Source organism: Micromys minutus, assembly GCF_963924665.1.
Source record: "Micromys minutus genome assembly, chromosome: 1".
Lineage (NCBI taxonomy): Eukaryota > Metazoa > Chordata > Mammalia > Rodentia > Muridae > Micromys > Micromys minutus.
The window spans coordinates 75,855,029-75,871,144 of record NC_137969.1 but is presented as its reverse complement, the minus strand read 5'-3'; the positions used below and the strand labels follow the sequence as shown (position 1 = coordinate 75,871,144).

Here is a 16,116-nt window from a genome sequence, read left to right as displayed (position 1 = left end):
TTATTTCTCCTGCATGCTAACTCCCAGTCATTCTCGGTGTCTATCAGCCATGTTCTTTAAGCCCAATGCTCCCTCTGTGCTTCCTATTGCCTTTCTTCAATCCTCGAACACCTTGAGTCAGTAATCACTCTCTCTGTTCCATAGCCACTTCTCACAACATGCTGAAAGCTCTTTTACCGATGCAAAGAAAACCTGTTTCCTGAGAGCTCACACAGTTCCTTCTGTCAGTTCTTTTTCTTTCGCTTCACTCCAAGGCATGAAGAGAGTACATTTACTCCACTCAGTGCTTTCATCCAGTCTGGCTTTTATCTTTACACTGCCATGGTCACCAAATGTTCTAGGTTGCTTTCTACTGCTGTGATAAACATGGCCAGAAGCAACTTGGTTTATTTCACCTTATAGCTCATGGTCTATCACAAAGGGAAGTCAGGGCAAGTACTCAAGCAGGAACCAAAATTGATCACATGGAAGAGTGTGGCTTTCTGCTGTAGTCTCCATGGTTCAGCTGCTTTCTCATACATGTGGGAACATTGCCCAAACACGGCAGTGCCCACAGGGGATAGGCCTTCACCCATCAGTCATTAATCAAGAAGATGCCTCCACAGACATGCCCACGGGACAAATTAATGGAGGCAATTCTTCAGTAGAAATTCTCTCTTTCCAGATATATCTACACTTGTGTCAAGTTGACACAAACTACATTGTACTCCAATGAATAAGCATTTGCCAAATCCACAGATCATGGCAAATGCTCATTAGTGGAGGCCAGTGAGACAAACAGGCTGTAGGTAAATAAATGTTTTTGCTGCCAAATCTAATGGCATGCATTCTAGAAACCAACATGGCAGGAAGAATCAACTCTTAAACGTTGTCTTCTTTATCCCCACATGTGCGCCATGGCGTATATACAGATGCATGCATACATACATACACACATACAAGCTAGAGGTAAATACTCAGTTCAACAATTAGCTTCCAAGTCAAATGGCACCTTTCAGGGAGTAGTATCACCTGTTAACATTATCTGATTCTAGAACCCTTTAGTCATCATTTCCAAAAGAAATCCCATTCCCATCAGCATTCTTCACCTGACCCTTCTCACAGGTCTAGAAAACCATCCATCTACGTTCTTTCTATAAAGATGTGTGTATTCTGGATATTATTTCATACCAATGGAATAATACAAAATGTAGCCTATTGTGTGTCTTTTTTCACTTAGCATGCCTTCATTGATTAATATGGTAGAGTACCAACAGTGGCAAATGCTGCATTACTTAGTGAACATTTAATACTTAACAATATACTTTTAGAAGTTGACTGTGACTAGGAGATATCTTAGTGGTAACAGTGTTTGCTGTATAAGCATGAGGACCTGAATTCAAATCCTTAAATCTATGTAAAAAGTTGGGTGTAGTAAGGCACACCTGTAACTCCAGCACTGGGGGAAGGGAGGCAAAGACAGAAGGACACCTGGTGCTTGCTGGCTATCATCATTTTCTCAAGTTTAATATAGAACTAAGTGTGCAATAGGTATCTAATAAATAATTTCTGGATTAAAAATAGCTGATCTAAATATTATTGTCAAAATTTCAACATAAACTACCAAATGAAAAATTATCAAATTAAGAAGATACTTCTTCAGTTTCAGACACACATACATAACTCTTATTTGCTCAAATACAGTAAGTATAATTTATTTTTATAATTCAGATTTTAAAATTATTATTTTTAATTTGGTTAATTCAACAAAGCATACTAAGAAAAACATCTTCATAAAAATGATTCAGCCTTCGCCCTGATGACGTAATCATCTTTGGCTAAGGAGTCTATGATAGCAAAGCTGGCCCACTTAAAATGTGCACTTCCAAATTTTTCATTATCTCTCAGTCACAGAGTTTGACTGCAACCGTACTTACCAAAAGGACTCAAAGGGAAATTATACAGCGGCAACAAAATGACACAGCAGAATTTGTTTTCAACTAGTCCAAAAAGCTCATAAATAGCTTATAATTTTCCTGCTTTATATAAACGTACTGTCATATTCAATATCCTAAAATTCATCTACAAAATGATTTTTTTCGGATTTTATAATAACAACTGTCAAGTCCAAATTCTGGGGGTTAGACAAAAGCCAGCATTCCTCAGGAACTTGTGAAGCCTGTTCCCCTCTATCAAAGGAGCCATTTCCTTATCACTGGCAGAGGGGACAAACTGCTGGCTATCTCTGGTGCCTATTAGCACAACAGAGCACAAGAGGCCTCCAGGTTCTCAGTTTCACAAGTACTTGTTATTCATTTCAAAAGTCCTCGCTGCTATTGGCCTTTCTCACTCACCCCTTACTCTAAATCTCTGTAGCCCACGGGCTTCCCTCACCGCCCCAGCTTCTCATTTCTCCTTCCGTCTATGCTCCTCCCTTCTGTCTTCCTCTCTTACTCTTCACCTCTCACTTTCCCTACCCTCTCTCCTTTCATGACCAGATGCAATCTGCTGGCCACACTCAGTCCACTACTTTCTCTGCTCAGGATTTTTCCAGAAACTGGACTCTTCCCCCTCATATCTACAATTATAACCTTCCCCTCAACCATACCTATGAGTGGTAGTGTTATCAGTTTATACACAACTGAATTAAGTTTACATCTCATGAGAATTTGCACATTTTCTTCCTTTAAATGTATAGAATGTTGAGACTATAGCTCAGTGCTTGCCTATCGTGTGAGGTCCTGGGTCAAATCCCCAGTACCACAAATCAAATAGCATACACCCATTAGCTAATAGCAAACCAGTATTAGTTTATAATTAATTTTCTGGGCAGTGGTAGCACACACTTTTAATCCAGGTAGTCAGGAGGCAGAGGCAGGCAGATCTCTGAGTTTGAGGCCAGCAGAGAATGAGACATGCCTTTCCGGCCTCTGGCATACAATAAGCATGCACATGATGTACGGACATGCATGCAAGCAAAACAACTATACATATATAATAATAACTTTTATTAAAAGTATATCTATAAACATTTTTAATGATCAGGACGTTAGGAAAACTGTAACAAGGTAAACCAAACAAATTCCCATGGCTGTATCCTGTGTAAAATGCACTTTCTTTCTTCTCTCTTTGGTCACAGTAATTTGATTCTTCCATGCACTTTTATATAAATACCTTTTTAAACTTTCCCTCACTTTCTCGTATATATTTTATAGAATGTACCTATGGCTATTGTCACATGCTACTAATGTGTGAAAGAAGAGGTACATGCGGGAGAGGACAGAACTGCTGTCTACGTATGAACCGTCCACAGTAAGGGGTGGCCCTTGGTGTAGCAAGTACTTAACTGACTTTTTCCCAAGTATCTACAAAGTTAAAAGTTTTCTATTACATATCTTCTTTTTAAACGTAGCTCATTTCATTTCTACAGCCCTATTTACTAGCCAATTCTATGTTTCCTAAATCATAAACTCTCTGAAAATCAATGCATTTACTTATTTATTTGAACACCTTTTAAATTTCTATCTCTCTCTCTCTCTCTCTCTCTCTCTCTCTCTCTCTCTCTGTCTGTCTGTCTGTCTCTCTCTCTCTCTCTCTCTCTCTCTCTCTCTCTCTCTCTCTCTCTCTGACAGCATGATCTGTAGTTCAGGACCTCAAACTTCGCATGACCATGTTAAACTGATCATTTGTCCTGCCTTCTCTTGGGAACTGCAGGCCTCTCACCATGAAGAAAGAATCTAGTTTTGAGTAAACTTACCTCTTCTCGCCTCTCCTCTGCAGAAGGAGTTTTAAGTTCTCTTGCCGTATCATCTTTGGGGTCAAAAAGGTAGATGTAATCTGAAGAGTAACTGACGAGAATTTCTTGCCCATCGTCACTGTAACACAGCGACGTCACTCTGCATGATTTATTGCTAAGATGAGAGGGGATAAAGCGAGCGACCATTCCAGTAGTTCCTCGACCTGCATAATTCCCTAAATAACAGGAATTTATTCAAAATTAATACTGCTATACACACTAACACTTATACTGAATTATGAGACATGTATAATAATGTAGCAATATAAACCCAAATTATCACTGTATCTTCAAGGTTTCCTTTTAAACAGTCAAGAATATAACAAACAAAAGAGAATGGCATAAAGCTAACACATGCTCCAGTTCTATTGCCACGACAAACACCAAAAGCAGCTTGAGATGCAAAGATTTAATTCTCTCAATCACAACCATCACTGAGGGAAGTCAGAGCAGGAACTCAAACAGGAGCACAGAAAGAGCCATGGAGGAAAGCTGCTTACTGGCTTTTACCCTTACACAGCCCAAGCCCACAATGGCCTACACATCAATAGCAATCAAGAAAATGTCATATAGAAACACTCATAGGCCAATCTGACTAAGGTAATAATCATTTGAGATTCCCTCCTCCTAGGTGTGTCAAGCTGACACACACACTGAGGACATTTAAACAAACAAAACACCTTTATTATAACTCAAAAATCCAAATTATACGATTTGCTGAAATATTATTAATAGCTGATTTCTGCATCTTCAAATTTCTCATTCAAATCACAATCATTTCTGTAACAGGAAACTTGACACTTAGCAGAACAGGTTGAGTACAGTTCTGATTGTCTATTAACTACTAATCTATTTACTTAATCTAGAGCCATTCTCTTTTTTTTTTTTGAACCAATGTATTACCATCTCTCTTTAAAATAGCCTCATTAACATATGATATAGGTGCCAGGATATTAATATCACTTCTTTGCTTTCACATAGAGCTCAAATTATTAATAGGTTTGAGGTACAGTATATACAACTCAACACAAAGTTAGGTCAAAGATAAAAATAACATGCAATGTAAAAAATTTCTCAAGGAAAAAGACCTTTCTTACATTTACAAAAATTTGAGATTTTTTTAAATTTTATTTTTATGCTTATGGGTGTTTTAGCCACATGTATGAGCCATGTGCATGCACTGTCCACAAAAGCCAGAACAGAGCACTGGATCCCCTAGAATTGGAATTACAAATGGCTGTTAGCCACCACAAAGATCCTGGGATATACATATATCGTGAGCCACTGTACCAGTAAAACAAACAAACAATTACTTAGCTTTCTTCAGTTGCAATACTTACTTTAATTTAAATATTCTCAAATTATGGATTCAATCATGTAGAGTATTACTAGACTAGGAAGAAATCTCAGTACATTCAACAGAACTGGTGCTTAAAATCTTCAACAATGTGTTCTCTAAAGAGTGCAAGAAGGCTAGAGGGATGATGGTTAGGTATCCCAGAAGATGTGAGAATGATTCTCACACCTCCGTCTAAAAGGCCTTCGCTAAGAAAGCAGCAGAAGCCGCAAGGCAAGCACTGTTCCTCAATCCACCCGACCTGCAGTACCTGAGGTCACAGTGGAGCACGGGGCTCAGAGAACTGCCAAGAATTCACAACCTCATTCTGCAGCAACCCAAAGGCCAAGCACATGGAGACTGCAGAGATTCCCCCTCACAAGCACACACCGGCACCACAGAGACCTGCTAGACCCTGGAGAACCTAAGAACTTCATCTTTCTACTTTGCAGAGCTGTGCCAACACCCATTTCTTTTTTCTTGTTTTCTATGTCTAACTTCCATTCTTGCATTTATGTCTCATAATGGTTTTGCTTTTATTTGTAAATTGCTTAGTGAGATTTTAGGACTGTTGTTTATGTTCATCCAACTAGTTAATTATGAGGCATTCTTTACTCTTCAGCTACATCTCATGTACTCCCCACTCTTATTCCTAAATTGGTTTACCACTTGCCATGGTAGGAATGAAATGAAGAATGTGTGTATGCCAGGCCAATACTCTACCACTGCGCTGTAGCTCTAGTCCTTGGCATTGTGAAACCCTGTGATTTGGCTGCATAGTGGAGACTGGCTTTGAACTCACGATTCCCTGGCTTCTGCCTCTCCACCCTGGAATTACAGGCACTGAGTACCATGACTCATTTATAATCCCAACTTTAATAACTCTGGTAGTTTTGAGTACAGTTCAGTATGATAGCAGAGTGTTAAATTCTAAGGATCCCAAAGCATGGTCAAACCTTGTCCTGCTAAAACTATTGATTATCTTGCTTCTCTTGAGAGACCCCTTATCACAATCCCAAAGAGCAAATCTCTCAGAATGTAAAGACTGAGGATGGGAAGGAATGGTGTGAAACACTGTTTTGAATGTGGCATTGCTCCTGCATCCATGGACTCTCGTAGCTGTGGATATCTGCCAAGGTTCAGCCACAGATAGTCTAGCACTAATGGCAGAGCAGCACGTGAGCCCTCACCCGGGGCTGAAGTGCTCCTGCTAGTTAATGAAGACAAGGAAGGAGAGGAATTTTTCTTTAGAGACGTAGCTACTAGTAAGTTGCCAGAGTAACTCTATTGAACTCAACAGGCAAAAGGAACAGTGATATGAAAGTAGGAAGGAATCACATGGTCATCTCACTAGATGCTGAGAAAGCATTTGACAAAATTCAACACCCCTTCATGTTAAAAGTCCTGGAAAGAACAGGAATCCAAGGTCCATACTTAAACATAATAAAAGCAATATACAGCAAACCAACAGCCTACATCAAACTTAATGGTGGGAAACTTGAAGCAATCCCACTAAAATCAGGGACTGGACAAGGCTGCCCACTCTCCCCCTACCTATTAAACATAGTACTGGAAGTCCTAGCTGGAGCAATTAGACAGCAAAAGGAGATCAAGGGGATACAAATCAGAAAGAAAGAGATAAAAACATCACTCTTTGCCGATGACATGATAGTGTACTTAAGTGACCCCAAAAACTCCACCAGAGAACTCCTACAGCTGATAAACAAGTTCAGCAAAGTGGCTGGATACAAAATCAATTCAAACAAATCAGTAGCCTTCCTATACTCAAAGGACAAACATGTGGAGAAAGAAATTAGGGAAAAGGTACCCTTCACAATCGTCACAAAAACTATGAAATACCTTGGTGTGACTCTAACTAAGCAAGTGAAGGACCTGTACGACAAGAACTTCAAACCTCTAAAGAAGGAAATTGAGGAGGATCTCAGAAAATGGAAAGATCTCCCATGCTCATGGATTGGAAAGATCAACATCTTAAAAATGGCCATCCTACCAAAAGCAATCTACAGATTCAACGCAATTTCCATCAAAATTCCAACACAGTTCTTCATGGAATTGGAAAGATCAATGTGCAATTTCATATGGAACAACAAAAGACCTAGAATAGCTAAATTCATCCTCAACAACAAGAAAACATCTGCGGGAATCACTATCCCTGACCTTAAGCTATACTACAAGGCAATTGTGCTGAAAACTGCATGGTACTGGTACAGAAATAGGCATGTGGATCAAAGGAATAGAATAGAAGATCCAGAAATGAGCCCTCACATATATGGTCACCTGATTTTTGACAAAGGAGCCATAAACATTCAATAGAAAAAGGACAGCCTATTCAACAAATGGTGCTGGTCCAACTGGCACTCAACATGCAAAAGAATGAAAATAGACCCTTTCTTATCTCCTTGTACAAAGCTCAAGTGTAAGTGGATCAAAGATCTCCACATTAAACCAGATACATTGAAACTATTAGATGAGAAAGTAGGGAAAACTTTAGAACACATAGGCACAGGAGAAAATTTTCTGAACAAAACACCAATGGCTCAAGCTCTAAGGTCAAAGATTAACAAATGGGACTTAATGACATTGCAAAGTTTCTGTAAGGCTAAGGACATTGTGAAGAAAACAAAACGGCAGCCAACAGAATGGGAAAAGATTTTTACCAACTCCACATCAGATAGAGGCCTAATATCTAAGGTATACAAAGAACTCAAAAAGCTAGACACCAGAGAATCAAATAACCCTATTAAAAAATGGGGTACAGAGCTAAACAAAACGTTCTCAGTTGAGGAATATCGAATGGCTGAGAAATATCTGAGGAAGTGCTCGACATCCTTAGCCATCAGGGAAATGCAAATCAAAACAACCCTGAGATTCCACCTCACACCAGTCAGATTGGCCAAGATCCAAAACTCAGATGACAACAGATGCTGGCGAGGTTGCGGAGAAAGAGGAACACTTCTCCACTGTTGGTGGGGTTGCAAACTAATACAACCACTCTGGAAATCAGTCTGGCGATACCTCAGAAAATTCGACATAATACTACCTGAAGATCCAGCTATTCCACTTCTGGGCATATACCCCAGAGACACCTTAGTACACAACAAAGATATATGCACCACAATGTTCATAGCAGCTCTATTTGTAATAGCCAGAAGCTGGAAAGAACCCAGATGTCCTTCAGAAGATGAATGGATACAAAAATTGTGGTACATTTACACAATGGAATACTACTCAGCCACCAGAAACAATGACTTAACCAAATTCTTAAGAAAATGGCTGCATCTAGAGAACATCATTCTGAGTGACATAACCCAGTCACAAAAGAACAGACATAATATGCAGTCACTGATAGTGGGATGCTAACCCCAGAGGCTCGCACTGCCCCAGAAACAACTCACAGACTGTATGAAGTCCAAGAAATAAAGAAAACAAAATAAAACAAAACAAAAAAATCTTTATACAACAAGAAAACTTTGACTATTTCCATGTTACATTTTGTTTTACATGTACTTTATGCTCATTGTAACTATTAAGTTTTCAATGCATACTATCAAACCTTTAAAAATATCAAGTACTGACTAAAAAATATATTCATACAGTTTTATGTAAAAATTATTTTAAAATCTGAAAAAAAGTACTGACAAAAATGTATTGTATAATTTTATGCAAAAAATGCTTAAAATCTGTACATTTATCTTTGTTTTGTAAAATAAAGTTGTTAAAAAAAAAAAGAAAGAAAGTAGGAAGGACATGCTGGGAACAGAAGGGTTTTTGGGGAGTGAGAGGATAAAACAAAAGAGTGGAGGGGTAAATGTGATCAATAGCACATTTATGTGTGAAACTGTCAAAGAGTTAAAATTTATTAAAAACAAAACAGAAAAGCTCTCATCTAGTAGTCCTTCCCATTTTGAAATCTATGTTGGTTATTACTGATATTGATGGTTTCCTCCCAAGCCCACCTTTACTTTTAATAAAAAATATGAATATATATTTATTGCTCATTGTTGTATAAATGCACATGTATACATGCATAATCTTTTTAGTTGGATTTGGGTATCAAATAATATGTAGCATATATTGATTCCGCTTAGCTTAGAATACCATGAATACTGTCACAGTGCTGAATTTAAGTATGATTTTGTAACTGCATGGGTAGCAAAGGAGATAGTCTAAAGACAGACTCGTGTGTGTGTGTGTGTGTGTGTGTGTGTGTGTGTGTGTGTGTGTGTGTGGCTTTAAGATGATTAAAACAATGGGTCCAGAGAATTAGAATTTCCCTAGAATTGTCATGCTGGAGGCAGGAAAGGCTAAAAAGCCCGGGTGACAGTTGAAGAAGAGAATGACTTCCTGAAAGAGTTTACAACATTCTACACTGTGCATCCCTACACTTCCTGGCTTTTGTGTCAGCCTTTCTATAAAATTATAATACTGACACAGAAAAGGCAGTACGAAAGTAGCAACCCTTTTCTCCACAGTATGGCCACAGTGTAAATAAATCCATTTTCCTTTATCAACATGCCTCCTAATTACATTCAAGAAATACTGGCTTTATGTACTGAAGTGCTCTTGTGAAATTGCTAAAAGTTGGCAGCAATTATCATAAGGCAAAATGGAGGCCCAGAACAGATTCTCCCTGAGTCTCTAGTAGACATCTTGATTTCAGAGAGTTAAATTATAGAAATGCAAGAAAACAAATTTCTATTGTTTTAGAGATTCACTTTAATAACTTATTATGGCAGTCTTGGGAAAGAAATTGTATAAATCTCTTCAGATTTATTTTATGGGTATAAGTGTTTGCCTGAGAGTATATGTGTGTGTGCATTCAGGTAGGGACATATGCATACTACATGCATTCCTGGTACCCTCGGGAGTCAGTTCCCCTCAAACTGGAGTTGTAACCCCCGATATGATGCTAGGAACCATATGAGGGCTCTGCAAGAGCAACAAGTGCTTTTACTCACTGAGCTATCTCTCCATATGAAATTTTATTTTATTCTTAATAATGATGGGGCTGTGTATGTGTTCCTGGGTGTAGGTGCTTAAGGAGATCAGAAGATTACATACCAGATCCCCTAGAGTTGGAGCTACAGGCAACTAAAAACCATCTGCTATAGTTGTAAGATGCCTAACTTGAATGCTAGGAACCAAATTCAGGTTCCCCATAAGAGCAGCAAATTCTTTTACCCACTGAACCCTCTCCCCAGCTCCTGTTATGAATTGATAAACTGTGTATGTATCATCCCAATAGTTTTCTTGTTTTCTTTTGAGACAAGGTGTGATGGCCTCAAAAGGGATGACCCTGAACTTCTGATCTTCCTGCCTCCAGCTACAGAGTGCTGAGGTTACAGCCACCAATAACAGAGCATTGAAAAATTAGTAAAATTCTTCTCCTCTTAGAATAACCTATACTATATAAATAACACAAGAAAGTTTAAAACTATGTGAATATTAAAATATAAAGGTTTCTTCGAACAGTCTCAATTTTGCCTAATATTTCCTCACCTGTAGCTCTTGTGCCCAGCATTCGCCGATCATAAATCCGTACTGAGCTATCAGAACAACCCACAGCAAGGTAATATGGTACTGGGGGACATATAGCCACAGATGTGGCAGCACGCCTACAGTTGATTAAAATATCCTACAAAAGACAGACACGAGACCAGGTACATATAGCTATATAGAAGTGAATACTCTACTTTTAAAGCATTTTTCATTTAATTATAAGAAAATAACCTACCTCAGACATTCTAGTTCAGTCAGCAAAAACAAAAAGGGGAAACACAACAAAATGGTTTTCTTGTAATTGATTTTTAAAGACTGTTAGAATTTATTTCTAACATATTTAGCCGAAAGGGAAGTTCACAGTATTATTCAGGTTACATACATTTACAAAGTTCATAAGTCAAACAACTTGGTAGCTGGGAATTATTCCAGTCACCGGACTTTCTTTATACTCTTTGACTACACATATGATAAACTTTACCCAGAAAATAATTCTTATTTAGAAAAGCACACCTGTGCCCTCCTAAAATGTGGACTAAAGTGGTTTACGAGCATTTGGAATAATGAGCTTTAGCACCCACCATGTATTAGGAAACCTGAAGCCCCTCACATTCAACCCTCTTGCCTGCCCATTCATGTCTGGAGCCAGTCCCACCCTGGCCCTGGTCTACTAACAGTGCTCACAGGTCCCAGCAGTGATGGTGCTCACTGCCCCGCGTCTGCACAGGGTCTCTCTGGCTTCCCTCTCGGGGGGACTACTTGCACCCTACCTTGTGAGAAGAGTTTCTCTTCCCCTAGTGGCTTTTATTCCCAACAGATACACTCCATGGTATTAAAAATAGCTTTTAATTCTTTGGAAAATGTATATAAATGTGTTTATGAAGATATTATACATACACCTTTTTCCTAAATATTGAGGTTCAAGCACAGGACCTGTGGCATGCTAGCTACCACTGAACTATAAATCCCTGGTTTTGGGAGACGCCCAGTATTTTAAACTTATTTCAGAGCTTTCTATTCAGTGTGTATATGTCTTTATATATGTTACATACATAAAAAGATGAAAATTTCCTGTTCAAAATTTGTTTCTACTTTTTGTTTTCTGCTTCATCTGTTTCAAATGCATACTCTTTTTTTTTTTTTCATTACTGTCGGTTCACTGGTTAGTAATTAACCTGATTAGTAACGAATCTTGGCTTTGTTTCGTTTCTGCTACTTTTCAGTAAAAATAAAGTGAATAATTTTTTTATTTCATTGACCACTTCAATGACTCCATAAAGATCTACTGTTCTCTACATACTGTATGACAGAAAACTCTTGAAACTTTTGGCCTCGTCTAGGGCCAGAAGACTTTTTCAGGCCTTTTATAAGTTTTAAATATTATTAAAATAGTAAGTAAACAGATTTTTCAGATGTTGACTAAATTTTATTGGTAACACACTGATAGAATGCTATTTCTTCAAAAACAAAGCAAAATAAAATTTTCTTTTAAAAGATGGGGGAGTCAAGCAGTGGTGGCTTATCTCATGCCTTTAATCCCAGCACTTCCAAGGCAGTTTGAGGCCAGCCTCACCTACAAAGTAAGTTCCAGGACAGCCAGGACTACACAGAAAAATACAAAACAAAAACCCACCTTGAAAACAATCCAAAAATAAAGAAAATAAAAGATGGAGAGAAAGATACTAGATTTTCACTCACTTTTACCACTGATGTTTTGGTAAGCCAAACTGTCTACTTAGTAAATGAGATGTATTAATAAGTCTCTGGGTTTTTATAATACTAGACAAATTGTCATTTGTACTTTTGCATATGTATGTGTGAGTGTATACATGCCTCATGTGTGTGAATATGTATACACAGGCATGCACGTGCACACACGAGTGAGTACAGATGGGGAGACCAGAGGTTTTTGTCAGAGGTCTTCCTCAATGGCTCTACACCTTTTCACTGGAGCCAGGTCTCTCCCTAAATAGGAAGCTCATTATCTCAGTTAGGGTGGCTGACTATTGAGCTCCAGTGATCTACAGAGGATTACAGATGCACACTGCCATCCCCAGCTTTACATGGGCACTAGAGTTTAAAACTCAGGTCCTTTCACTTTGCACAGCACTTTACAAATAGAGTCATCTATCTACTGTTATAGATATGTTTGAATGTACAACTGAAACAGAAATTTATCTACCTCATTAACATTTAAATTAAAATTCTGTAATTGGAATTGTAGCATAACAAAGTTATCACCAAAGATATCTAATTGAATCATAACTAATTTTTTCCATATCATTTGTATAAAACTTGGATTCTTACATCTTTGCAGTCTTCTTTTGTGCAACTGGTTTTGATGCGTGTGTCAAACCACCGAACGGTTCCATCTTCACCACAGGACAGAAAGGTGTAAGGGTCGTTTGGTACAGTCATAATCTAAAGATGAAACAAAAGTACAAAAAACACTACTGCACAATTAAACAGGTGGCTTTGGAACACATTGCTACTATTCCATACATCCATAAAAACTATCCATATAAGTAATTATCTGTGACTTACCTAAAGCGTGATTTCAAACAGAATACAAAGAGATACAATAGCCTTGTAAAATGATTAGTTATTTGAAAGCATATTAATATAACTTTATGTTAAAATTTCCAAATGTTGTTAGTATGTTTAAATTAAAGATAATAAAGTAGAAAGATTATGCTGACTTATCCACAGGGACCTAAAATAATTATAGGAGTCTTTAAGAATCAAAGAGGGAGGCAAGACTGTATCTTTCAAAGACTACATGATAATGGAAAAAAATCAAAGAGAAAAAGAATGCTCTAAAGACTGTTGTCTTGAAAAATGGAGTAAGAAACCCTGATCCAAAACATGTATAAAGGTGACAGAGGTGGTAAAAGTAAAGGCAGCAGGTTTGAAGACTCATTAACACTTGGATTTGAGCCCAGCAAGACTCATGTTAGATTCCTGACTCTCAGAATTATCAGACAATAAATTTGTGTTGTTTAAAGCCACATGTATAGACTTAAGTGTTGATCTTTGCCATGATTGAACAAGTTACAATCAACACAAAATCATAAGACTTATACATCATAGAAAGGAAATTATAAAAAGCACACAATACAAATGAATGGAATACATAGTTCACAAAAGTTGTGACTTCTGACTCATTTCACACTTGTGAGAAATGAGATTACTGTATCCCCTGAGCAAGTCAGCAGTGTTGAATTACTTATTTATGAAGTCATGTTATCGGTAAATGTATTTGCAACTCGTTGCTGACTCGGGTCTAATGACTTCATTAAACATAATAAGGTCATGTTTCACTCTGTATACTACTATCTATAAACCAAATTCTTTTTGAAAGATTTATTTATTATGTACAGTGTTCTGCCTGCATGTATGTCTGTAGACTAGAAAAAGGCACCAGATCTCATTAAAAATGGTAGTGAGCCAAGTGGTTGCTGGGATTCAGGACCTCTGGAAAACTGGCCAGTGAGCTTATTAACCTTTGTGCCATCCGGCCCACAAACCAAATTCTTAGGAGCACATTTTTCCTAAAGTATTATTCATGCCACTTATTTAATTCCTTTATCTACTTAGTTCATAAGTTTCATTCAGGAAATTACAACATGAATCATTTATACAGGTTGCCCTTTGACACAGACTAGGAGTTCAAAGCAAATTAGGAAATGTGTCCAGTCTGGCTATTGACTTAGAGATTTAGTGACTACACATTAAGATCAATATAAAAATCTATAAAACCAGTCCCAGGAAATCACTAAACAAACAGGAGCAATGATAAAATTAGGGGAGAAGGGAAAATACACGTGTTTGTTTTTATGTGCATTTGTGTTTTGGCTGCATATATGTTTGTATGGGGATGTCAGATTCTTTGGATCTGGAGTTGCAGACAGCTGAAAGCTGCTACCTGGGTGCTGGCAGTTGAACCTGGGTCCTCTGGAAGAGCAACCAGGGCTCTTCAGCACAGAGCCATTTCTCCAGCCCCACACACTCCTCAGAATCAGTAATATTATGGTATTTAAAAAGGTTCAAGCTATCCAGGCATGGTGGCGCATACCTTTAATCTCAACACTGGGGAGGTAAAGGTAGGCATATCTGGAGTTCCAGGTCAGCTTAGCATACATAATGAGTTCTAGTCCAGATGGGGCTGCACAGTGAGGTGAGGTGCAGGAGAGAAACTCATGTCTGGAGTGATGGCTTCTGCCTATAATCCCAGTACTTAGGAGACAGGCAGGAGGACCAGAAATTCAAGGTCAGCTGCAGCTACACAGCAAGCCTAAAATCATGAGACTCTACTATATGAAACTCTGACTCAAAAAAGACAATTAACATAGCTGGGTAAGGGGAGTAGACAGGACAGGGATGGGGACAGGGTTAGGGGAGGCCAGGGGTGGTAGTACACACCTTTAATCCTAGCACTTGGAAGGCAGAGGCAGGTGGATTTCTGTGACTTCAGGGCTGGGCTGGTCTACAAAGCAAGTTTCAGGCTAGTAAGGGCTACAAAGTGATACCCTATCTCAAAAAAAAAATTTCTTTTTAATTTACTGTGTTACTGAAACACAAAATAAACGTACACAGTAAATATGACAGAAATGACTCTGTAAGGCAGCATCTTTCAGAGAACAAATCTACTACAAAACCATGCAGTGAAGTAAAAACAGTAGATTTAAAGGCTGGCGCCTGCCACAATAAAACCCATTATCTTCATATGCTAATGTAAAATTAATTTAAAAATAAATACAAAAGGATGGAAGGCCTAATATCTGATTAAGACGTGGTTGTTTAATTGCAAATTTATCTTACAATACTAATTCTAGAATCTTATTTTTGTAACTTTATCCACAAAATCTACCATGATACACTCAGAAATGCTGAGTGAAATACAGGCTGCCAGTGATTTCTATACCTAAGATGTAGGTACATGTGTAAACAAATGCAAAGACATCTACACACTTACACAGAAGCACGCATTGACACACAATCACAACCCTGTACCTCGTAAGTAGTTCCATAATGGCACGTAAATTGGCACTGTCTGTTGGTTTCTGCATCTTGCTCGATGTTAGTGTAAAATATGACTCCATCTCCAGAGCAAGACACAATCTGTTTATCATCTGTGCACGGCAAAAACTTTGCACTAAATATATTTGCTCGATGCCCTGAGCGGATGGTTGTCAAAACCTAAAATATACAAGAAACTTAGTTCATAGCATTATTTTATTTTCCTGGTGAGAAACATTCATGTCTAACATAATTATAAATAAGTAATACATTCTTAACAGAGAGTACTACTTTTTCATTATCATCTACAAAGTTTTAATTATAACATTCCTTTATATTTTTAATATTTCTTCTAAATATTTAAAATCAAAATATTTGAAAGGTCCCTAAGGTATTACAGATAGAATGTTATAACATACAAGGCTTTATTGAGACTCAAACCACAATTCATTCAGAAAACTAGTAA

General features: G+C 37.9%; 1 protein-coding gene across 7 annotated transcripts in view; it reads right to left on the bottom strand.

Moving 5' to 3' along the window:
* The window catches only part of DCAF6 (DDB1 and CUL4 associated factor 6), a 104,417-nt gene that overhangs the window by 64,442 nt on the left and 23,859 nt on the right, over window positions 1-16,116 (bottom strand). For all 7 annotated transcript variants that reach the window (XM_080935477.1, XM_080935478.1, XM_080935479.1 and 4 more), the window contains exons 4-7: window positions 15,645-15,830; window positions 12,939-13,052; window positions 10,632-10,767; window positions 3,737-3,951 (exon numbers count right to left, since the gene is read on the bottom strand). In XM_080935477.1, the coding sequence (XP_080791603.1) occupies window positions 3,737-3,951; window positions 10,632-10,767; window positions 12,939-13,052; window positions 15,645-15,830 (651 nt within the window). The remainder of the gene's footprint in view (window positions 1-3,736; window positions 3,952-10,631; window positions 10,768-12,938; window positions 13,053-15,644; window positions 15,831-16,116) is intronic.